The 24,083-nt window shown below is 38.7% G+C and overlaps 1 protein-coding gene across 5 annotated transcripts in view; it reads right to left on the reverse strand.

Annotated features, from left to right (window-relative positions):
- The window catches only part of frmpd3 (FERM and PDZ domain containing 3), a 118,669-nt gene that overhangs the window by 15,608 nt on the left and 78,978 nt on the right, over positions 1-24,083 (reverse strand). For 2 of the 5 annotated variants that reach the window (XM_008420024.2, XM_008420020.2), the window contains exons 4-8: positions 4,032-4,144; positions 2,890-3,044; positions 2,682-2,784; positions 2,344-2,389; positions 1,604-1,708 (exon numbers count right to left, since the gene is read on the reverse strand). In XM_008420024.2, coding sequence (XP_008418246.1) covers positions 1,604-1,708; positions 2,344-2,389; positions 2,682-2,784; positions 2,890-3,044; positions 4,032-4,072 — 450 coding nt within the window. In that variant the 5' untranslated portion in view covers positions 4,073-4,144. Of the gene's footprint in view, positions 1-1,603; positions 1,709-2,343; positions 2,390-2,681; positions 2,785-2,877; positions 3,045-4,031; positions 4,145-24,083 lie in introns of those variants that run through there. The other 3 variants (XM_008420023.1, XM_008420022.1, XM_017307155.1) reach the window with 3 other exon arrangements.

The raw sequence follows: 24,083 nt of genomic DNA on the forward strand, positions 1-24,083 counted from the left end.
TGGGTGTGATGAGCAATACTGCTGTCTTTGTTCTTCCACCAGTTTCAACTAAAAAAGACCAAAAATAATTTATCCTTTCATGTTTGCTCCTTTGTTAAATTGATGATGCTTGACATCTTTGTGAACTTTGCAGCATTAATGTTATTTATAAATYATTACTGTAAACTTCTCTGGCTGGAAGGTGTGAGCGTTAGCAAGGAACGGCGCTGTTTCTCTGCGCAAACGGCAACAACGTTGAGTGATTACGATAAAGCTGCTGCCACGTAGCTTTTTTCCTGTATTACAAACATTWATTTTGTGGGTTTTAAACTTGAAGTACATTTTGCTGAACAAGTGTTTGAGGATGAAAGGTGTGGAATTCACAGTCAGGTTTTTATTTTTATTTATCCTCAGCATAGACAGAGTATCTGCATAGCTTAGCATGGCAATGATTAATGTTATTAGGGGGTAATTACTGTGACAACTGAGCAGCACATTTCATAAATAATTTTACATCTCATGTTTCAGACATGATCATGTGCAATTTTTTACGAGTTTTTGACATGTCCAAAAAAATCTTTGCAAGTCTGGCTTAGCTGGGGATCACATTTTGTGTGGTGATGCTTTATTTACTGAAAGCTGCMCATCTTCCTGCACCCCTGAAATGCAAGAAAGGCAATAGTGTGATAGGGGTATTTGGAGAGAGACTCGTTCCCCACAGGGAGAAAACATCCGAACACAAGCGCCCGGWGMAGTGAGGAACATACAGAACGTACAGAAAGAGAGAAAAAGGAGGAAAGAGTGGARCCATTTTCACTTCAAATGAAAAGCCAATAGCAATCATAGAGGGTCGCCTCATGTTCCTCCTTTCTAACACCTAAAATGCAGCCTTGACTTGCCTTGCTGGTTGATTTCACAGCCATTCATATTCTGAAACATGTGAGTAAAACAACTCGCATATTGGTCTTATTTGGAAGAATCCGCAAGTGTTGGCCAGGGTGTCTGCACATTTCAGTAAGGTAAATTTAAAACTTAGGGAAGATATTTTTTAAATAATTTACTAGACAGCTAAATGTTTTGCTTAAAATTCCTTACTAAAGGGTGCTTAGTGCCTTACATTACAACTTTTCTCTGGGCAGCTACCCAAAAATAAATATCACAGGAAGTGTGTTTGGGTCAGTAACCCACTTGTCCTTACTGTYCCTATTAATGTAATCCTTCCATCTACCATTTATAAGCTAGGAGCTCCCAGCACATGATCAGAACCAAAGACTTCTGGATGATAGGCGAAACATCCAGTTGCTTTCTGTTTAAGCACTTAGGATCGTCATCATGTCCTTCGTAACTTAAACGCTGGAGCATTTTTTGTGTGTGGCTGTTTTCAAACAAGTCACAAGTTGCACTTGAGAAAAGCAAAATTTGTCMAAAAAAAAGCAATTTATTTAGTGTCAAAAAAGTTGACCAAACTTCCCATCTCTGYCTGATGCACTCACATAAAGTAGAGATAGAAAAGAGAAATGGTTTTGCTCTTTTTTTTTTTCATGTTTCCTGCTAAAAAAATAAAAGCCTGCAAAGAAGGGGACAAAAGGGTAACAGCAATTATTTTAATGCAGCTAAAACTTACTGAGTCYGGGTCGCTGATCGACACTTGCTCTGAAAAGCGCACTTTAGGAGGGTTGGTTCGCAGGCGGGCCTTTTTGGCTGCACTTATGAAGGCAGACTTAGGTGACTAAAAACATAAGGAGAGTGATGGTTACTCTGTGAAGCATTGCTGATCGATGTACGACTTACAAGTGAGTCATGACTCGCACTAAAAAGACATGCATTAAAGAACCGGCAAATAAATTGGGTGTAAAGTTGCAGGTGCAAGATTTAAATGCAAACATCATCCACAAAAGAAAAGTTTCTTTATTTGAGATTTGTCTAACCTTTAGAATTTTATGTAGACATATCATAACTCTATCTTCCAAATGATAAGATTTATTTTAATGTTGTTGTTTTTTTTATCTTTATGCAACAAACAACATAAAATCTTCTGCTGGTTCTTACCAAGACGAATTGTACATTTCTATTGTTTTCTGCAGGGAGTTATGCATCCACATAAAACTCTTGTTTATTAAAGTCTCATGTGGCTGTTATGTCCCCACTTGGAGTTGTTGTGCAGGGTTACCAGGAAAAGAAATTACTCCAGTGTACGGCGCAAGGTCATGAATACTAATGCACRTCCTCACTCTGCACCACTGGAACAGTCCACTGCACTTTGTTTAGTCGTACGATTCAAACGGAAAGGGGAAAAAACTGACGAGGACAAGGAGGAATCTTCAGGGAGGAGGGGATGAAAGGGAGGGCGCCCCATTGTATTACCTGATGGGGCTGCAGCACAGTGAGAACTATGGTGTCTTTGCAGCGTCTGTTGAGAGACAGCAGAAAGTRGAGGGGGTTAGATAATGCCACACAGAGTGCAGCACTGAAAGAATAGTTTTTATCTGCTGCTTTATTGCTGTTCCTTGGCTGCAAAAGGACTGAGTCATCCACAGGTTTGCTGTTGATGCTGTGAGAAACTGTTTGTTCTTTTGAGTCCATCCTCTTTACCCGAGTCTTTAGATTTTTGTTCCCATTTGCCATTGTTGCTGGTCCCCTGACTTTAAGACCCTCTTCCTCCTCCCACCCTCCCTCCCTCCTGGGACAGTAAAGGATGTTACCTTACAAGGTCTATGACTCTCTCTCGTGGCGCGTCGCTCACCGTCTCTTCGTTTATGGCCAAGATCTGGTCTCCAGGGAGAAGTTTTCCAAAGGAGGGGCCGTCTATTGAGAAAAGACATACAGTAAAAAAAATTATAGTCTCATCTGATGAAGTCCCTCTTGTTCACGTCCGGTGTCCCTTTTTYCCAAACATACATGCTGACTAACCGGCAGAGACGGAGCGAACGATGACAGGCCTCTGGCTGCCTGCTATGAAGCCGAAGCCTTGTSTAGGGTGGCGCTTGATGGTAACCTGTCGAGCTGAAGGAGGACTCAGGGTGCCACAGTCCATACCATCGTGGCTCTCCTCTAACATTTCAGTGCTGTGAAGTAAATGCAAATTCAGAAATTCAGAATTTATTTGCAAGTGTCACTTTGCAACATATGGTGTCACTTTGCAATCCCAAACTGGGATGTATTTTGTTGGGACATTGTGTGCACATTAAGAAGTGTGGCATTCAGCATTTCCGCATCAACACCTTGATAATAATCTTTTACTGCAAATACAGCTGCCAGTCTTTTGGTTAATGTCAACACCAGCTTTGTACATCTAGAGACTTCTGGCTCAGCTCAGTCAGACTGTATGGAGGGTGTCTGTGAACATATATTTTCACAGACACTTGATGGGAATTAGGTYTGGACTTTGACTGCACCATATCTGTGTGGATATGCTTTGATCTAAATTATTYCATTGCAGCTCTGGCTGCATGTTTAGGGTAATTATCTTCCTRAATGGTGAACCTCCAACCCAGTTTAAAGTYTTAAGCAGCCTCCAGCAACTTTTGTTACTGGATTGGTCAGTGCTTWTCTGAGTTTTACAACAGCTTTCTGGYTAAAGAAAAATAAAACCAAATCAACAGAACATGATGCTGCCGCCACCTCGTTTCATCATGAATTCAGTTTAATGCAGTTTGCAAAATGCATTATGTTTACTTTTCACGTGGGCCAAAACATTTCATACTGGTTTCAACCACATGTTTGCCACATGCTGGTGGTGCACTGTTCAAGACAAACTGCAAATTGGACTTTATGCTTTTCCTTCAGCACTGATATTTKTGTCCTTCACTTCTGTAAAGGTTTGTGTAATCTGACTAATATGTGTCCCATCAACAGATTCTTMCACTGTTTTGTTTGGAAGCTAAACCCACTTTAAATTTCATGACAGATGAATCTCATGGAAGTAAATTGTGAAAATTTGAGCGGGCTCAGGAAGCATCACTATTTAAAAAAACACCACCAGCTGTCCACTGGACAGGAATAAAACAATCCCGTGCTGATTTATTGATAGGCTGCTTGCAAACAATCTCCACCTTTCACATGCGTTCGTGTGTCCATCCTGGACCTTGGCCATTCCCTGAGAGGAGGGAGCAACATGGGACGGGGTCGCRCTGCAAAGGCTGCTCTCTGTGTCGCAATCATCCACCTGTTTCACGGGAAGAAAGCAGAAATAAAAACAAACAGGTGAGACGTTCTGTTTTCTCGCCCGCAACCAATCTGCCTCGTAAAGTTTTTCCACATAAAACAAACCGAAGTAAAAAAAATAAAAACAGAGTCAAGGATGTTGGAAAAATATTTGCCTTAGGTATCTGGCAGCAAAACCCGCAATTATGAGGAACCGGCAGCACACAGAGGATGTAACACATTAAGGGCTCGGAATCTGACAGTTTCTGCCTGCGTGGACCGCACAAATGCTGCGAACCACACATGCTCTTTTACAGATGCCTGCGTGGGTGGCCGTGAAAGCAAGGCTACTGAAAAAGARTGAGTGTGTGTTTGGGGCAGAAAAAAAAAAGGAAAAAAAATGGAAATCATTGTGTGAGAGAGAGCAAAACCAGATATTTATGCCCATATCCGCGATGATTGCTGACTCAAGATGAGACGCGGATTGTGATGTTAATGGTGCAGATGGGCTGGAATAGAAAGATGCAGACAAAAAGCATGGCTGAACTATCCCGGTATTGTTATGCAGGGACACAATGTTGAGAGCCAATATCTCTCTGAGTGCCACAGTCAGTGAAAAAGAGGAGGGCAAGTCAAAATGGTCAATAGTTTAGATTTATATTCTTCTAGGATGTTGCACTTGTGCAGGGCTATAGGGGAGCATRGATTATTTACAGTTGCGTCATGCATCAATAATTTCTACCTTGTGTCACTGTGTTAAATAGAAATGCATTACATTAAATACAATTGGTATTTCAAAAATAATCATTTACAATATTGTGGGGAAAAGTTTTTGCACCCTCAAGGATTTTATCTGGTTTTGCTTTCTGGTCACACTGACCTGTTACTTGCCATTAAATAAAACCTATACAACCATGATAATCTTTTTCAAATGATGATTTTATTTTTCAAATAAAAAAATCTGGTTATATGTGACAAAATGATGCCTCTTTAGAATCAAGAAATTAGTTAAATTGAACACGTCTGACAACAGGAACAAGGCATGAAGCCATGCACTGATCAAATGAAATTCAAAATCAGATAAGAAACAAAGTTAATGATGTCTGTCAGTGTCGAAAGTGTTATAAAGTTATTTATGAAGGGGYGATATATATCAGGAATGCTGCAGTGGGTCAAATCCCACCTTTTAACACATGTGAAATGAGGCAGACTACTCAACTCCAGTTTGAGATAGTTCTTTGAGAGCYATTATCYTCAACTGGAGAAAATGTGAACCAGCGATGAACCTTTTCAGAAGTGGCAGGCCCAAATTTCTCCAAAAGCGCATTAACTAGTCGTAAGAAAAGAGCTCAGAAACACATCTGAAGAACTGCAGGCTTCTCTTGTCTCAGTTAAGGTCATTGCTCATATTTTAACAATAAGAAAGAGTCTTGGCAAAATTAGACCCATGGGATACTGTAGCTCTAAGACRAAAACACTTCTAACCAWAAAAAAAGAACAAAAATGTCCAGAAAACATCTTGATCTTGATGATCCACAAGACTTTTAGTAAGGCATTCGGTGGACTGACAAGAGAAAACTCAAACTTCTTGTTATAGTATCTTTTTTTTTAAACTAGCACACAGCTTCAGACAAAGGAGCTCATGTTGACAGTGGTGAGGTGTTGTTATTGTCTGACCCATAACCTTTTGCCAGTTATGGGTCTGTATCATATGCCATAATTGATGAAATCATGAATTTTGCTTTTTGACAGAAAATCCCAAAGGAAAATGCCTGACAGCCACTTTGGGATCTTTGGTTCAAGAGCAAGTAGGTTATGCATCAGGACAGTGCTGTATTCTTACGAACTGTTCAAATTCAGAATCTGCAAACTCTGAATGGCTCAAAAAGCCGTTCTGAACTTTGTCAATACTGACAAAGTTCCGTATTGAATCTMATCGAGATGCTGTGGCAGAACTTTAAAAATGTTGTGCTTTGACGGGAGCAAAACGACATTTATTGKAAATGCCACCGATCTGGGATGGGCCGGGGRGAGATTACTTTTTCACATTAAGCTAGATTAGCTGCGATTGCATTTTTCTTGTAATAAACACAAAAAAACATCTAAAAACTGCATTTTTTATTGCCTTTGATAGGTTTTGAACGCTACAAAAAATGTATTTAATGATCTGATACATGTGAGTGAGGGTGACAAAACAATCCAGAAGAAATCTGTAAAAAGGGAAATATGTTTTAACCCGTCTGTTTATAAAATATTAATTTCAAAGAATCTTTCAGTATTCAGAGTTYGTGTCTTTTTCACTGGCCTGCTATAGACATATCAAAGGTRCGGAGATCAAAGATCCTACTCTTGCTTGTTCTGCCTCTAAAAAGGAATTGTGTCATTTTGATACTTCCAATTTATTCTGGCGGAGCTGATGTTTCCCACTCATCCTTCCACTCTCTTCTAATGTCATTTTCTTTCCACCATCTGTTACTGGAAGCTAACCCGTCCCATACATCTTCCCTCTGACTGGCGGTGTGTGAGGGACGTGCAACGATTGCAGAGGGTTAAGTCAGAAACACYTTCGGAGCCTGATTTGTAATTTCCGTGATGAGAAGATGACATTGCAGCGAGTAAGGAACGCACTGGAACTAAAATAAAKSTGAAACGGTGCTCTGCCAYCAACCTGAWTGTTATCCAAAAAGATGTTTCACTCCTCCCCCTTTTCCTTCTTCGCCCTGTTTACTGTCCCGGGGCTTTTTGGATGGAACTCGGAGTTGGCAGCTTTAAATTCCTRTCACAAGTTTTGGGGGGATTAGTTTCAGCAWCCAGAACGAGTGGAGCAGTAGGACCTAACAGATGGGCGGATGATAAAGGCGGCCAACGGCCACCGCAGCGTACACGTCTGCAAAGATAAACAGTTACTCAGCAGAGGGAGCAACCTTTTGCTAAATGAAGACACAGGGGAATTCTGTCAAGAAATGATCCCCAAGGACATTGGCAGGCCTTTCGTTGCTATGGCTACAGCTTTACTATGCTCGCTGAAGCTGTGGTTGACGGAGGGCTAGTGGGTGGACNATGGGCCGGGGGGAGATTACTTTTTCACATTAAGCTAGATTAGCTGCGATTGCATTTTTCTTGTAATAAACACAAAAAAACATCTAAAAACTGCATTTTTTATTGCCTTTGATAGGTTTTGAACGCTACAAAAAATGTATTTAATGATCTGATACATGTGAGTGAGGGTGACAAAACAATCCAGAAGAAATCTGTAAAAAGGGAAATATGTTTTAACCCGTCTGTTTATAAAATATTAATTTCAAAGAATCTTTCAGTATTCAGAGTTYGTGTCTTTTTCACTGGCCTGCTATAGACATATCAAAGGTRCGGAGATCAAAGATCCTACTCTTGCTTGTTCTGCCTCTAAAAAGGAATTGTGTCATTTTGATACTTCCAATTTATTCTGGCGGAGCTGATGTTTCCCACTCATCCTTCCACTCTCTTCTAATGTCATTTTCTTTCCACCATCTGTTACTGGAAGCTAACCCGTCCCATACATCTTCCCTCTGACTGGCGGTGTGTGAGGGACGTGCAACGATTGCAGAGGGTTAAGTCAGAAACACYTTCGGAGCCTGATTTGTAATTTCCGTGATGAGAAGATGACATTGCAGCGAGTAAGGAACGCACTGGAACTAAAATAAAKSTGAAACGGTGCTCTGCCAYCAACCTGAWTGTTATCCAAAAAGATGTTTCACTCCTCCCCCTTTTCCTTCTTCGCCCTGTTTACTGTCCCGGGGCTTTTTGGATGGAACTCGGAGTTGGCAGCTTTAAATTCCTRTCACAAGTTTTGGGGGGATTAGTTTCAGCAWCCAGAACGAGTGGAGCAGTAGGACCTAACAGATGGGCGGATGATAAAGGCGGCCAACGGCCACCGCAGCGTACACGTCTGCAAAGATAAACAGTTACTCAGCAGAGGGAGCAACCTTTTGCTAAATGAAGACACAGGGGAATTCTGTCAAGAAATGATCCCCAAGGACATTGGCAGGCCTTTCGTTGCTATGGCTACAGCTTTACTATGCTCGCTGAAGCTGTGGTTGACGGAGGGCTAGTGGGTGGACGGCGATAGGGATGTATGAGAAAGAAAGCTAACCAGACACTCTTTGATTGCTCTGCAGCAACCATGGCCAGATGCCAGCATTTCCTCAGGCACTGGAGGTCAGAGCCTCGCGTACCTGCTCTGTTCAGCCGTCGGGGTTTGCAGCAGCTCGGCGCGCCTCGGGGTGTGGAAAACCGACCTTTCTCTTATTAACCCTGTGGGCCTGAACTCAAACACGTTTGTTGTTGACGCCGTAACAAGGGTTGCCGCATTTTCATTCAGCATGTATGTTCCCCAGGGAAATTTTAATTAATCTTGAGGTCTTTGCATTTGGGATTTTTTTTAATGAACATTATCCTCAGTGTCTTTTTATACGTATAAATTTGCCTGGGTACATAAAGTGTCTGTGCAACTGTGAGGAAACAACAGCTTCACATGAAGCAAATCTCTTGAGGACAGATTTGCTTCTTGTTTTCGAAACAAATCAAAAGAAAAAAAAAATCTAAATCGATTCCAATCACACATTCATACTATTAAACACTCTTTGTTTAGCTCCRTTTAAAACAAAGAATTTTAGTTCAGTAAATATTGTTTCACCTGTGGCTATATGTTAGTTATATTAGGGTAAGGAGCAGCAGTGCAGGAAGATCATCAGATTTTCTTTATTACATAATAAAACATGAGTACATTTTACGACTGTGCTTATYACTTAATTATATTTAAATACATTTCTTTTACATAGTAGAATTACAGATGTGCTGCRAAATGAGTAGGAAACTTTCATAAAAGTGTTCAAATATAAATCTAGTCGATAAGAAAACCGGCTTTTCTTTGAGAAACAGATGAACTGAGAACCATTGAGTACAAGGTAAAAAACAACAAGCTCTTCTGTTCCAGTCCAAGATTCTGTGAAAATTCAGGACACTTGTTAATAACCAGCTAGTATTTTATAAGAATTCTTTATTTTTTTGTATTTTCAAACRATTCTGACACTATTGCATCCTACTCTGATAATATTGGAAAACAGAAGGCCCTGGATTGAAAGGCCTTTCCTCACCACAAAAACACGCCAATGCATACAGAGCAAGACACTTAAAAGATATTGTATGCCAGAAGAAACTTATTGTTTTTCTTGATAAAGTTTCCTTTAAACAATAAAGTATGTGTCACAAGTGACCAGTCCAGGCATGCTGGCTGCCAGCCTATCTAAAGATATTGCAAGTGAGTAAGTCTCCTTCTCATTTGCCCAGTTGCCACTGCTGGTCTACCATTATAAGCTGACTTATAATGGCTATAGGCTCCTGTGACACCAGATGGGCAATAATAACAGGTAAGTAAGAAAGCGAATAAACCTGTGGCACAATAGGACATCAACATATTGAGGGAAAGTACAGGATGAACCAGAAACACAAAAATAAACAGAACATTTCACAGATATACCCAGAAATGCAAAGGTAACAAATCACTAAAATACAATCTCCAAGTAGATCAAAATTTGTCAACTAAACAACATTTCAACAAATTGTGGCACATTCAACTTAACAAAAACCTAAACATCTTTATTTGGGTTTTTTGACTGTTTAATATTGATATTAATTGGTTTGAGGTGATATACGTCAGATAAGAAATKTAGGCATTTTGAGCCGTGTGAATTTCCAGATATTTTACTGAATTGTCTGTGGTAAATGTTACTGGAAAAAAAAACCTGCTCACTGCAGTCTATTTTAAGGATTTAAAGTGAGCCACTACTCACACTGCTCTTTTAGTGTTAGTGTGTACATTGGACATTTTTGGAGACAGCCAAGGTCCTTCAAGAAAAAGAAAATGGTTAATCTTACTCAAAATTTTACTGATTCAAGTAGTCGTCAAATAAAATCAGAGTCCAAACAACTGGACTGAGATTTATGGCTRCATAAGGCACAGAAACAAATGCTTTCAAAATAAAAYTACTGAACAAGATACTGATTTCTGCCTTGCAGTAGTTGCTGTTTCTTTGTTTAATTGATACATCAGTTAAAGATATAAGGAATCTATTTCAGTTTCAGTGAGCATGACACTTCATCATGGCACCTTTAATTATCCGACCACTTTCTTGTTACGCTTGAGGAGTTTCTTTTTACTCGTTTTACTCCAATTACGATTGTTAATTGTTATGCCCACTGATTAACTGTGTCGTAAAATGCCAGAATTATAAATTGTAATTTGTTGCAGAGATGAAATCACGTTCGAAAACTGGGATTTGGGTGGCACTAATTGGAAACTGGGGAGAGCAGTGAACAACTGCATCTTATGGGATCTTTGACATTGGAACGCAGACAATTGCTCATTACTTAGTATTCATTATGTACAGAGAGAGTTAGTATCCTCCATGTTAGGTCAGACACTAAGAATTACGTTAACTGAATTAGAATGAAGCTAACCAAACAGATATATTTAATATTTTATATTTAGGTCAAACATTTTTTTTTTTTTTTACTACAGCATCACAGAAAAATCCTWCCTCACTCTTGAGTTCAAGCTTCCAACTTTTCGTATTAAATGYAGCAAATCCTTGATATTGGAGAAATCCTATTAGTATCACTGAAGAGGCAACACAATAATCTCTCCACTGTACTGTGAAATGAGCCTTCTCAGACAAAAAAATAAAATAAATCTCTACCTGTTTGGCCTCCGGTAGTTTTAMAAATATAAACACAACGTGGGAMCCTGACTTCAATATGCTTTGAGCTTCAAGTTTCACTCAGAAATGTGGCTTTTTGTTGACRTGATTTGAGATTTGTGTCTTAAAGTAATTGGGGCTTTGGACTGAAAGACTCAAATGAAAGAATCCACTGGGAGTGAACTTTATCTTGTTACATATGAAGGGTGACCCTGACAGACGCATAAATCCTACAGGAAAGCAAAACCTATTCCTTCTTCAATTGGAAAAGTGATGTTAGAAGTAGTCRCGTGGGTCCTCTCAGACCAAGTTTCCGTGGTGTGTTTTATCCGGACAATTGGATCATTTAAAATCTTTGGCAGTACTCTGACTAAAATTGGATGCAACTCCCWTTGTTTTATCATTTTAATATCCTGTCCTGTCTCCCGCCATTACTTCCGTTTTATTCAGTGYGCCAATAAAGACAGATTTATTATTTGAGATCAACGTCGCATTACCCTTTTTAAACTTTTTTTTTTACTTTAAACCTGCTTTAGGTTTTTTTCTGATTCATGGGAATAGATTTACAGGGATATATCCTCCCTTTCCCTGCTGCCCACTAAATATTAAARACTGAATCTCTGTTAGTCTTAGTTGTCTTGATGTTAATGCAGATGTCATTGCTTTCCTTTGAAAAATAATAATAATAAATCATGTTGTGAAGATCCAGGTTTCACCCACAGTTTATGTAGTACTCCCATCACTAACTTCATTTATCCCTTTGGCCAAATGTCCTTTACAGATTGAGCCAGATTAAGTCCATTTATCAAGATCTGCAAACKTTTTTATCACTTTCACTTTCTGAAGTTGCTGCCCATACTGCAGCTGTTTTATAAAAGTTTTGCTGAAGATATCCCTTGAATGTTTACASAYATTTGTGTGACTTCTCAATTGTGTTGTCTAACCACACAATGGTCCGCTTTGTTCTTTGAGCCCTCAATGTAGAACCATGCCATACAAATGTTACGTCATGCTAAAATTTCATTTAATAAATTAACATTGCCTACCTGCCTCCATGGGAACAATTATTACTCAAACATCATTAGTGTGGCATAAAGGCTGATTGCCTAATAACATTTTGCCCTCTTTTTCATACAAAACAGCGATAAACCGTTGAGGCATGGGTTCCATCAAACCTCTGAAGGTCAACTGAGGCGTCTGGTGACAAGCTGTTAGCAGCAGATGCTTTAAGTCTACGACGGTTTGTGTTATTTTTCTCCTCAAGTCGTTCCTGAACTATTTTTGCTTTGTGAGAGGGCACATTATCCGGCTGAAAGAGGTCTGAGCCATGTATTATTTCCAAGAAAGGGTGTAAAAGGATCTGCAACAATGCTTAGGTAGGTGGCTGAACATTGCCCAGAGCATCACACTCCCACGCTGGCCTTGCCTTCATCCTATAGTACATGCCGGTGCCATGTGTTCTCTGGGTAAGTAATGATTATACCGCAGTCATGCATGCAATCTAAAGGAAAATGTCACTTATGAGATGACAGAATTTTGTTCAGTTTTCTTGGTCTAGTTCTGATGTTTGTGTATTTGTGCACAGGTTATTAACGCAACATAGTCTAGTTAAACAGTTAAGGAACGTAGCATTAATGGTTTGTTGTCAGTCATCACAATGGCAAACTACTGAACATAAAGTGATTTTCAAGTGTTAACTGTGAGCTGACAAGGATTGATGATAAGGCAATAAAAGCAGGAATAAACAACAACTGCAAAGGAGGAGAAAACAAGGAAAATATAAGACTATTTCTCATAAATACAGAAAAATAACTAAACATAAAGAATTGGTTTTAGCTGCAACTGAAGACAACGAGAAGAGACGTCCCTCAGGATGATTTTTGTAGACGCTGTAACTCATCGAACATGCTGACGTCTTGTCATTCTGTTCTGAACTCCAAACTTCCTCTCTGTCTTTTTCCTCCCTCCTCAGTGAGTCACTGTGTTTCTTTTTTCAGCACATTGATCAAGACGAATGATGAATGACAGTGGACTAACTTTGACATAAACTCTCATGCATTGCTAGGGCATTTGTGATGCGTTTCTGCTGCTCATGATATGAACCGTGAAAACGGTTTATACAGCTCATAACATGGACAGAACAAAATGATGTATATGCCTACTNATTTGTGTGACTTCTCAATTGTGTTGTCTAACCACACAATGGTCCGCTTTGTTCTTTGAGCCCTCAATGTAGAACCATGCCATACAAATGTTACGTCATGCTAAAATTTCATTTAATAAATTAACATTGCCTACTTGCCTCCATGGGAACAATTATTACTCAAACATCATTAGTGTGGCATAAAGGCTGATTGCCTAATAACATTTTGCCCTCTTTTTCATACAAAACAGCAATAAACCGTTGAGGCATGGGTTCCATCAAACCTCTGAAGGTCAACTGAGGCGTCTGGTGACAAGATGTTAGCAGCAGATGCTTTAAGTCTACGACGGTTTGTGTTATTTTTCTCCTCAAGTCGTTCCTGAACTATTTTTGCTTTGTGGGAGGGCACATTATCCGGCTGAAAGAGGTCTCAGCCATGTATTATTTCCAAGAAAGGGTGTAAAAGGATCTGCAACAATGCTTAGGTAGGTGGCTGAACATTGCCCAGAGCATCACACTCCCACGCTGGCCTTGCCTTCATCCTATAGTACATGCCGGTGCCATGTGTTCTCTGGGTAAGTAATGATTGTACCGCAGTCATGCATGCAATCTCAAGGAAAATGTCACTTATGAGATGACAGAATTTTGTTCAGTTTTCTTGGTCTAGTTCTGATGTTTGTGTATTGGTGCACAGGTTATTAACGCAACATAGTCTAGTTATACAGTTAAAGAACGTAGCATTAATGGTTTGTTGTCAGTCATCACAATGGCAAACGACTGATCATGAAGCGATTTTCAAGTGTTAACTGTGAGCTGACAAGGATTGATGATAAGGCAATAAAAGCAGGAATAAACAACAACTGCAAAGGAGGACAAAACAAGGAAAATATAAGACTATTTCTCATAAATACAGAAAAATAACTAAACATAAAAAATTGGTTTTAGCTGCAACTGAAGACAACGAGAAGAGACGTCCCTCAGGATGATTTTTGTAGACGCTGTAACTCATCAAACATGCTGACGTCTTGTCATTCTGTTCTGAACTCCAAACTTCCTCTCTGTCTTTTTCCTCCCTCCTCAGTGAGTCACTKTGTTTCTTTTTTCAGCACATTGATCAAGACGAATGATGAATGACAGTGGACTAACTTTGACATAAACTCTCATGCATTGCTAGAGSATTTGTGATGCGTTTCTGCTGCTCATGATATGAACCGTGAAAACGGTTTATACAGCTCATAACATGGACAGAACAAAATGATGTATATGCCTACTTCACGCATCTATAATTAAAAGCCTCCCTCAGAGTGCATTTGCTGTGTTCTGTTATTGTGACAGAGGATTTTTGAGGTGTTCTGTTGTTTGTACTTGCAGATTATGTATAAACAGGCATGCTGTGCAGCATAGTAAATGTTTTACCATGGGTTAGATCGCCAGGAAAATAAATCTTAGATGTCTATTCCATCCACACATGGCTGCTGCTTTCACTTGCCTAGTCTTGACTCGTCCACTGGTTTTGCTCCGTAGATCATAACTTATTGTGCCGTTACAAGTATGATTATTCACAAGTATGATTATTTACACAAATATCCCTCCTCATTATGCAAAAAATGYATATCTCTGAACTAGGAAGTGACATATGACTGTATTTTTAATGTTATACTGCCTGAAAGAACATTGACATTCTTTACAATGTTTTCAAATGTTCTCATCATGCAACCAAAAACTTTAATTCATTTTATTTTGATAGACCAACCAAAAGGAGCAAATAACTTAAATGAAAGGAAAAATAATGAATGGTTAAAAAAACACAACAAACAACAACAAAAAAACATTTACAAGTAACATCTAAAATATGTCACTTCTTGCTGTATTTAGACTATTGAGTTAATACTTTGTAGAAATATGTTCTGCGGCAGTTAGATGTGCAAATGTTTTGGGCCGTCTCTACCAGCTTTGCAAATCAATTTTTGTCTATTTCCAATTATATTCCAGGGTGATGTACTTGTAGGACACAGTGATCAATTTTTATTTCTCATGTGACCAGCATCTTCTTTCACATGACTGTTGTATTCTCTACATGTGGTGTTTTTGTGACTTTCTTACATTTCTTCAAACTTGATCCATGTGCTGTCTGCTGTGTTGGTCTTTATTATGTTGCCTGTTTACTAATTTTCTCTAGTAAATCTCTAAGTCTAGTAATACAGTGAAACACTACGGTACATACAAGCGGCTTCTGAAGGCACTTTTAGTGCACCAAATTAAAAGATGCTAAATACGAATGCAGGAGGCGTATTTCAGATTGTTTTCATGAGGCTCTTTTTGTTGTCCCTTTGCATAACACCTGACCTCAACAAAAATACATTCAGGTTGTAGTTGTATGACAGCCTGGTTGCTCTACATTAAATATTATGCACACATCACACACACGGCCATGCCCTATTTCCTCTGGGAGCATACATCCTCCGACACAATGGCGGCCAAGTCCTGTTATTTCCGGTTGCAACGCCATTTTGAAAGTTTTGAAATCAAGCGCGGCAGTGGAGCGAGAGGGAGTCATCTGACATATCGCCATGAGTCTTAGGACACCGGGTTTTGGATCGCCTGACAGCTCATCTGGCTTCTCTTTGGACCAAGTGTCGACTAAAGCGTCGGTACCGTGAGTGAAAAAACATTTGTTTATATCTGCGTTGCCTAGCCTAGCATAGCACTGGTTGTGCCGCTGTGCACTGTTTTTGTGGATTGACCGGAAAACATGGAGTGGAGTCTTTGGCTGGATTATACTGGTGAGGAAAAAAAAACATGAACTGGATCATGTTTTTTTTTCACTGTCGTTTGGAACTGAATTTAACTGAACCGAAAAAAGCTGGAGYAACGTCTCACATTATGTTAAATAATTGATTATTGTTGTTTAATTTGTGTGTATATGTGTAAATACATTTGAGACTTGTGGGAAAAATGGTGGTTGTTGGATTTCTTTCAATTAATGTTTAACGTAATAAACAGTTCTGTTTTGCATCCTTTGTGTGGGTTTTGTGTCCAAAGGTAAACAAATATAACTGAACTTTTTGTATGTGAGGAGAGACACCTGGTAGAGGCCCCAAAATTTGATTRGATGTAACCATCACAGTTATAACTGGAGGGGGGGCAGAAAAATTTCAAGATGAAAGAATACTCTCAGAGACTCTCTCTTATMTTAAGTTATGCACTTTTWAAAATAAGTTGCTAGCAAGGATGAAAGTGACAAGACTTWATGCATCTCATATTTCTTTCCTCCATAGGTACAGGTTCTCTATGCTCAAAGCTAAGCACATATTATGAACGACATTGAATAAAAACACACTGTCCCTGACCATGATCTATGTAAAGACTGGATTTGTTTTTATTTAACCTTAATTTACACAGGTTGTCCCATTGAAATCCAAGCCACTGACAAGAAAAATGATTTATGTTTAAATTTTTGAACTTTTACTCAAACAACACTCTCATTCAGTCRTTAATTTACTTATCTCTGAAAAGCTATTCATCAAAAAATAACTGAAGTAATTAAGAAAATAAATTATATATATATGGGAGAATGTTAATTTGAAAGAGAAGCCTGATTATRCTGAGAATAATTGCTAAACGAGTTGTTTCCAGAGTAAATGGAACCTTAATTTCCAAYGATAAGTTGAGAAAAGGAGTATTCTAATCACTCTTTAATCAAATGTTWAGATATTTTATTTAGTTCTGTGTTGACTGCAGTATTGGAAAGAGAACTGAAAAATGTTGTAGTCATTTATCCAGTCACTGGAAGTATAAAGAAATTACCATAATATTCAATTGCTGTTTTATTGTTGAGTTTAAAAATGGCTTCAGCCAACATAAAATATAAAGATTGTTCAACATGTCAGAGCCTCTTAAGYTTTTTAAAATGATGTGATTATTAAAACACAATTTTTTTTTTTACTGAAACATAAAATCCCAAAATATCCTGTTTAAATAACATTCAAGTTTTAGCAGGTTGTTGTCTATGAAAATATTCCTACTTTTTTTTTTTTATTAATTAGGTCAATCATTTTTGACTGGAATATTTACACTTGAACATAACTGGGATTCACCTTTTAGGTCCTTTCTAAAATATTTTGACAGATTTAGGCCCACAATCTACCTTTGGTAAGTTCAGGTTTGGGGTTTTTCAAGCTTCTGTTGTGTTTTCTTGGCAGCAGGTTTCTAGTCGTAGTCATTTGTAAAACCATGAGATGTGGACTTTATTTTTTTAAATATATCTACACCTTTCTCTCCATAGTAGGCTGAATTTTATTTTTACCAGAAAGTATTTCAACTACTTTTTTTTCTACACCTGTGGTGCATTCTAAAGCCACAAAGCCTGGTCAGTGTGAGCAGATTAAAATTTGCAGCAACGGCTGGTTTCTAATATAAGACGGATGGATTTGGTAAAATGCGAAGCTAAATCGTCTCCACTCTGGGATATTGTCAATACAGAGAAAATCTTCTACTTTATGCACCCATGAAACTGAAGGTCGGTTTCAGGCACATACAAAGATGTATAAATAGAAATATGTTTTTCTAACATTCAAACTCACATTTGCTTGCTGCTGCAATGCATGGAAAAGGAAATTTTAATAAAAATTAATTTCTAAGGTTATACTTAGATAATATTGTATAAGTGTTGTAAGTAATATTCTTTTTTTTTTAATTAAACCAGTCTATTTTTCAATATTGTAGTCCCTTTCCAGCACCCCTGAATATGTTTGCATCTTTTAAAGTCGTAGCATGGTGATGCAAAAGGGCAGCAATACAGACACAGTCATTGATCTACATAGTTACAGGGAAGAAATTGAATGCTTACAAGATGAAAAACCAWGATATAAATGATCAGCCATCAGCTCCCAGTGATGGGGAAGAGATCTGTTTTCTCTGACGGTTTCTTTTGGATCTATGATTTCTGTCTCAAGATGTTTGTCTTGTGCTATTTTTGAGGCATGCGTCAGTAAGTTAGAGGAGACTGCTTTCTCTCGAGACATTTTGAAGCCACTTGTACTCTGGCATAAATCCAATACCGAGCTTTATGTGGTCTCTGSATATTGTTAAACTTTTTTCTCTCATGTAACTCTTTACTGCATATTTCTTTTCCAGTTCTGTCTTTCTAAGTTTCATGGATAGACCAAGGTTATCAGTGAAGGCTAATACACCGGATCTTTACAAATTCGATTCCTAATTGATGTTTCTTATTGGGGTCTTGTTTGCAGTAGAAATGGACTGGTTACCGGTATCAAGGTATGCCAAGGTTTTAAAATGTGATCCATTAAAACAACTTTTTATGTCATTCCTGCAAATTGAAATYATTTTAATGCGGCTCCAGAGAAGGTACTGTGGAAAACAGAATCGTTTGAGGTGTGGAGTAGCGCATCACTTTCAGCTGAAAATGTTCCRTGTTAGTTGATAAGGAACTGCAAAATATTACCAAAACAAACAATATGTAATGATGTTGGTGAATGTTGCTTGCTACGTGATAATGATATGACTTGCAATAAGTAATGAAGTACRCAAGGGAGTTATTTCTTTCTGCTTTGGGTTTGTTGTAAGCATACATGGCATGTAGTTTCTTAATGTCTTTACACTTGGCCACCAAATTAAGCATCAGAAACTGTTAGGAAACATTAATGCATAGTTAAATGATTAGCAGTGACATTGCAATAAATTTGCATCATATATTGTTTCTGAAATGTTTCTGTGAAAACGAAGGGAGCTCACCTGCCACTCTATAAAGTAACACTGTTCTAAAACTCCGGTCTTTGATTAAACATAATGTGGAAGATTTTTTTTTTTTGTAGAATTTTTATATCATGTCAATATGTTACATTACATTAGACACAGGAAAAATAATGGTGTTTCTAATCCAATGCTTTTGTGYGCAAATACAAATAAACAGTTATTTTTCAAGGCCATGAGATACCATGAGAATCTCACRGAGTTCACAGTCCAGACAGAGATGGTGTAGTTTTTCCATACACAAATAAATCAATAAATAAATAAATAAAAATAGCWCGGATGGCCGCAGAGGTCCAGCGGCCTGTATAGCCATTTATATCATGCAGCCGCCCACGTCTGGAAAGTGAAATGCAGAGTGGCTGTGACAGCAGYAGAGCAGCTCTGTCTCTTTGCTGTCACCCTTCACTGAAGCAAACAGTTCTCTGCAGCTTGCTTGACAGCAGAACGATTCAGAATGACACTCATTCTTGGAGAAGTACAGCATGGCTGCCTCGCCCTCCCTCTCTCTGGTGTTCCCCGACCCATGAGATATCACCCACGTGCCCCTCCCTGCTCCGCCCTTTTTGTAACTACCTATAAAGTGCTTCTCCTTCCTTCTGCAGTCTGCAGTGCTCAGCTCATTTCCCACACTATCCACACATTCTGTGTTTGCGCCTCGGCCTAATATCCGTTTCCCGCAGTGTAAACACACATTTCCACAAACGCTCTGCCTGTAATATATTAATTCATACATTGTGTTTAACTGCACAGAAAACAGTCTTAGCAGCTTCTCTGCTCGGTTTCACACAGCAACATATAACGAGCTGAAAAGAGAATATCAGTAAGCGTGGTACAACAGCTCGCTGCTGACTTAAACGTATAATGACAAGCTGAGGACAATCCAGAATAATTCTGTAATGAGATGAATTGTGTGGTCTCCTAACCCAGCTGCAGCGTGACACAGAGCATGCTCTGTGTTTGTTGTCGCTGCTTTCCAATAGATTTCAAGCCTGACGAGTGCTGCTGTTTATTTACCTGATGAGGTGATTCCACTCATCAGAGATTAAATGTAAAATGTCAGATTTCCTCCTCTAGCGCAGCGTGTTGGCTCTGCCTGTCAAAAGGCTCCATGCCTCAGGTTCACGCAACAGTCAGGGGTTGATTCATGACCCAGGCTCCCCGCTGTCAGAGGTCTCGCTGATTGAAGCGTCTGTAATAGTTCTCCCTCTGCTTCCTGTTCCCTTCTCTTACCATTGACTTATCGAGGCCTGGTATGTCTTAGTGGGTGTGCAGAGAATACCAAGTGGCTGTGCCATCAGGGTGTGTAATTATATAGCCTGCTGAGATGCTATGCTCCTGCAGCCTGCACGCTTTGGCCCAGCTAGGATCCMCTCATCCACCACATAGCTTGGACCAAAGTCTGCTGTGSCGAGCAGTTTTTTGTTCTTTTCGTTTTTTTTATTCTACGTGCTTTTCTAATGTGTCAGCASAGGTTTCTGTAATGTGTCTCTCTCCATCTAGCTGATGAAACATGTTCAACAGCCCATTAATGGACACTATATACTGAACRTAAYGACCCTTTTACAGAMATTTTAGGTTTTCCTACTACATAGCATGTGTTTTATGTAGCAGCTTTAGTTCTCTGACAAGAACAAAAAACTTCTTTGTACTATCGTATGTGAATACTATTGGAAAAAGTGAGTTAAAAATAATTCTTCAACTCAAAAATTGAAATCCATGATCTAGATATTCATTACACAATAGTGATATAATTTACTACCCATATTTATTTGGGTAAATTTTGGGAAATTTGTCTTATCAGTAAGCTTGGTACAACACCACTTGGAACTCCCTTGTTGTTGAAAATGTGCTATATAAATAAAATGATCTTACCTTACCTTATTTAATTTTAGAAAATGCCATATTAGCCTACTATTAAATTACATTTTTGATTTCTTCAAATGATTTTGTAGCTGCATGGGTTCAACATCATCAACACAGGAACGGCCTGCGTCTGCATTTCTCCTAATRGTATTCCCAAGCCCAATGATGTGTGGCATTAAGCCTCTGWTTGGGCTCTTCATCTGTTTTAAAGCCCACAAGCTCGGACTTGACCTCGATCAACAAAACGTAACCAATCTTATTACTGTGCAAGTACTGCACTTCTGAACTWTATCTATTATTTTTTGAACTTCTTCATGCATAGAAATTGATGTGAATATGCCAGAATCTTCACAAATATTTGAAGGACACTTGACATCAGTTTGRTACACACTTTGTTGCTGAAAGCTATGCAAACAAACTTGACTTCACCTAACCATATTATCCCATTTAAAGTGTAACATTTAACGTTYCCATCAGAATGGTSCGCCAGTATAATTGTAGAAAGTAACGTCTAAAATRCATGCAAAGTATCGTGGRCAACAGGAATAAGGTAGCTAAACTGGATTTGTTTTTGCGTTTTGTGCATTGTATTATGCCGGGAATCAAATTGGTTATTTGATTTTCTTGATTTGATTTGATTCAAGCAGATTRAATTAAATAACTGAGCCAGAGCAAAAAAAATTACAGTTGCCGTTAATATAAGGACTAAAAGTAGCAACTTACTGCGCAAAATTAGATAAATCTCCTGCATTATCCAACATTGGAGCTGTTCTGTTTTCGCTCTTCATTACAACATTGATCTATCTTTGTGTGTCAGGTTCTGGCCAGACCCAGAATCCCAGTATCCTCAGATGACCAGTACGCCTGATCCACTGCAGTGGTGTTTCTGAAACTGCACAGTAGCTGAAAGCATTAGCAAGTTAATGACCTGTCACACACAGCAGACCAAGAAAGCCTATCCTATCCAAAGGGAAATATCAGAGACTCTCTGTAATGAAGTAGCTAAAGTTTGTCCAAAAAGCCCATCTGTTTTCACCCATTCAATTCTAGAAAAGAAAAATGTCCATTTTGGCTGTTTTGTGTGACTGCAAATAAGGTGGAAAAACTTTTAAAAGCTTTAAAGAAAAAAAATACACAATCCATCATTAAATTCACTTCATAAAAAGATATTTAATCTTCCCTCTCTGATTTGGAAAGATGGTCCTGAGACATTGAGGCACTCTATAAWATGCTGGTGGCTGTCTGCTCTCACCTTCAGTGTGGAGGAAATGAATACATGCTTGGCTGCTCTTGGTGCTTTAATCCATCTAATGCACCTTAGGCAGGAGATGAATATGCAGCTTTCTGTGGTTGGGCACGTTTTAGGAGTCTCGACTGTTGTACTGAAGCAGAACTGCTGACTGCATGCAGTTCTGATTGCGTTTATCACTGTCATGCCCAGTCTTCTTGCACACATTAGTCATGGGGTTCCATATTTGGAAAAGAATAATATGTAATCGTTGTCCTGGTGCTTGCTGCTCTGACACTGTTCAYCTTTAGTCATGATTTATAGACCTTATCACCAACACAGGTTGCTTGTATTGCATTTACTCCCTTACATCTATACGCCTCTAGATTTTCCTTGCTAAAAACAATCAGATTTTTATTTTTATTTTTTCTGGAAGGCACCTGATAGAAAGTAAACCAATGTTTATCATAGTTTATCATAGACTGYTAGGATTTGTGATAAACTAGCCAAAAATTTAGCAGTTTTTTTTTTTTTTTCCATTGTTAACAGTTTGGTCAATAAAATCGTTTTGTATCAGCGACCACAGGGTGTTCACTGAGTATGGGGGGGAAAATCAATACCAGTGTAGAGTTTACCAACAAGATTGCAGGTATACTGGTGTGCGGCCCATCATTTTGAGCTTTCTGCAGGACTCTTTTACAAGATCACTCTTTTCTGCTCTCATGTTGGTAAATTAGTAAAGATGAATCATAAATAGCAAAATGAGATCTATTTTATTTAAGCTCCAGTTCTTTCGAGATGTTTTCCACTCATCGGTATTGATGCCATTTTATCCTCCYATTTTAATTAGACATTTGAACCATGCTATGTTCTCAATAGAATAACAGTTCACCAACCCACTTCAACGAATAAGAATAACAAGAACTGGGTGTACATGTTTGAATTTCTTGTGGATTTTCTCTCGTGTACGCAGAGTACCATAAATAATTAAAAGCTACGCCTCGTCTGTACACCTACCATAAGAAGCGTAAATATTACCCACTACATTAAAATKAATTTATTATGCCACAGAATAAATCTTCTAAACTTAAAACTAGATTGCTCACCAGAATAGAAAACAGAGGTGCACTTTTTCTAGTGAAGTGTCTAACTTTAATTGTGTAGATTGAAGAAAATCCACGTTAAATTCAAACTTGTGCACCCCTAAAATATATATTTCAATAAAAATKTCTACTTGGTTGGGTATATGTAGCCTTTTCACCACAACTGTACTGGCTTTATAGTAATATCAACAATCCCTTAAGTTTGCAGTAYTTTCTTTTACTTCCTTGCTTCTTATTATAGACAGCATAATGTGTCTTTATAAAGTCCTGGGAGCTCAAGCTGACAAATGGCATGAGAAAATGCTGCTGTCTGCCTCAGCATTTTATGGTAAATTTCACATCTTTGAGTCAGCCGTAAACTTGCAGAGGTGGAGTGGCTTTAAGGTAGTTACTAGCTGCTCACTGCCTCACTCCTTGAGGCTAAGACCCTGTCACTGCTAATTGTCACGGCTCGTATCGTCCCCGCCTTTCTCCACTGCTGTGATAGCCGGTGCTTAGCCATGTGTGCGAAGTTTGAGAAAACCAGTGTTGATTGCAAAGTGGTGGTGTTATGACAGGTCCATTGAAAGATTTATGCATCAGTGTTTGTTTACACATCTGTGTCTGCATGCTCATATTCCTGTGGAGACTATAAACTGTCAAAAATGCCGACCAAGAGGACCAAGCTGATGTCCCTGTGCAYCGAGTGCCTTTTGAGTGCTTTGGATTTGAAGTTAACACTGGAATTACAAGTTGAGTAAGTGCACTTTTTAGGATTAGCGTTGAAAAAGGTGAAGGTTTATGTGAAGGGTAAGGAGTAGGCTATGATTTTTAAGGCTATGACGTACACAGCTGGGAAATGCAGGAAATGTATCGTCTCTCCATGATGCTACAATCACTCATACTATATGTACTTGATTGTAAATGYATGAAATAATGCATGTATTACAGCYGGATACAAATCAGAAATTATTGACCATTGTAAAGAGACTATGAGGCTGTATTGCCGACACAGAGAGTGCTCACGTCAATGAAATATCTGTCTTTATGTAGATTAATGTCCCCACTAAGTAAAAWGGATAACACCTGCCTGCAGGTGTTTGGACCAATCTTTGTCTGCAAATTAGTGGGATTTG

This window comes from Poecilia reticulata, linkage group LG10, assembly GCF_000633615.1.
Source record: "Poecilia reticulata strain Guanapo linkage group LG10, Guppy_female_1.0+MT, whole genome shotgun sequence".
NCBI classification, from domain to species: Eukaryota; Metazoa; Chordata; class Actinopteri; order Cyprinodontiformes; family Poeciliidae; genus Poecilia; species Poecilia reticulata.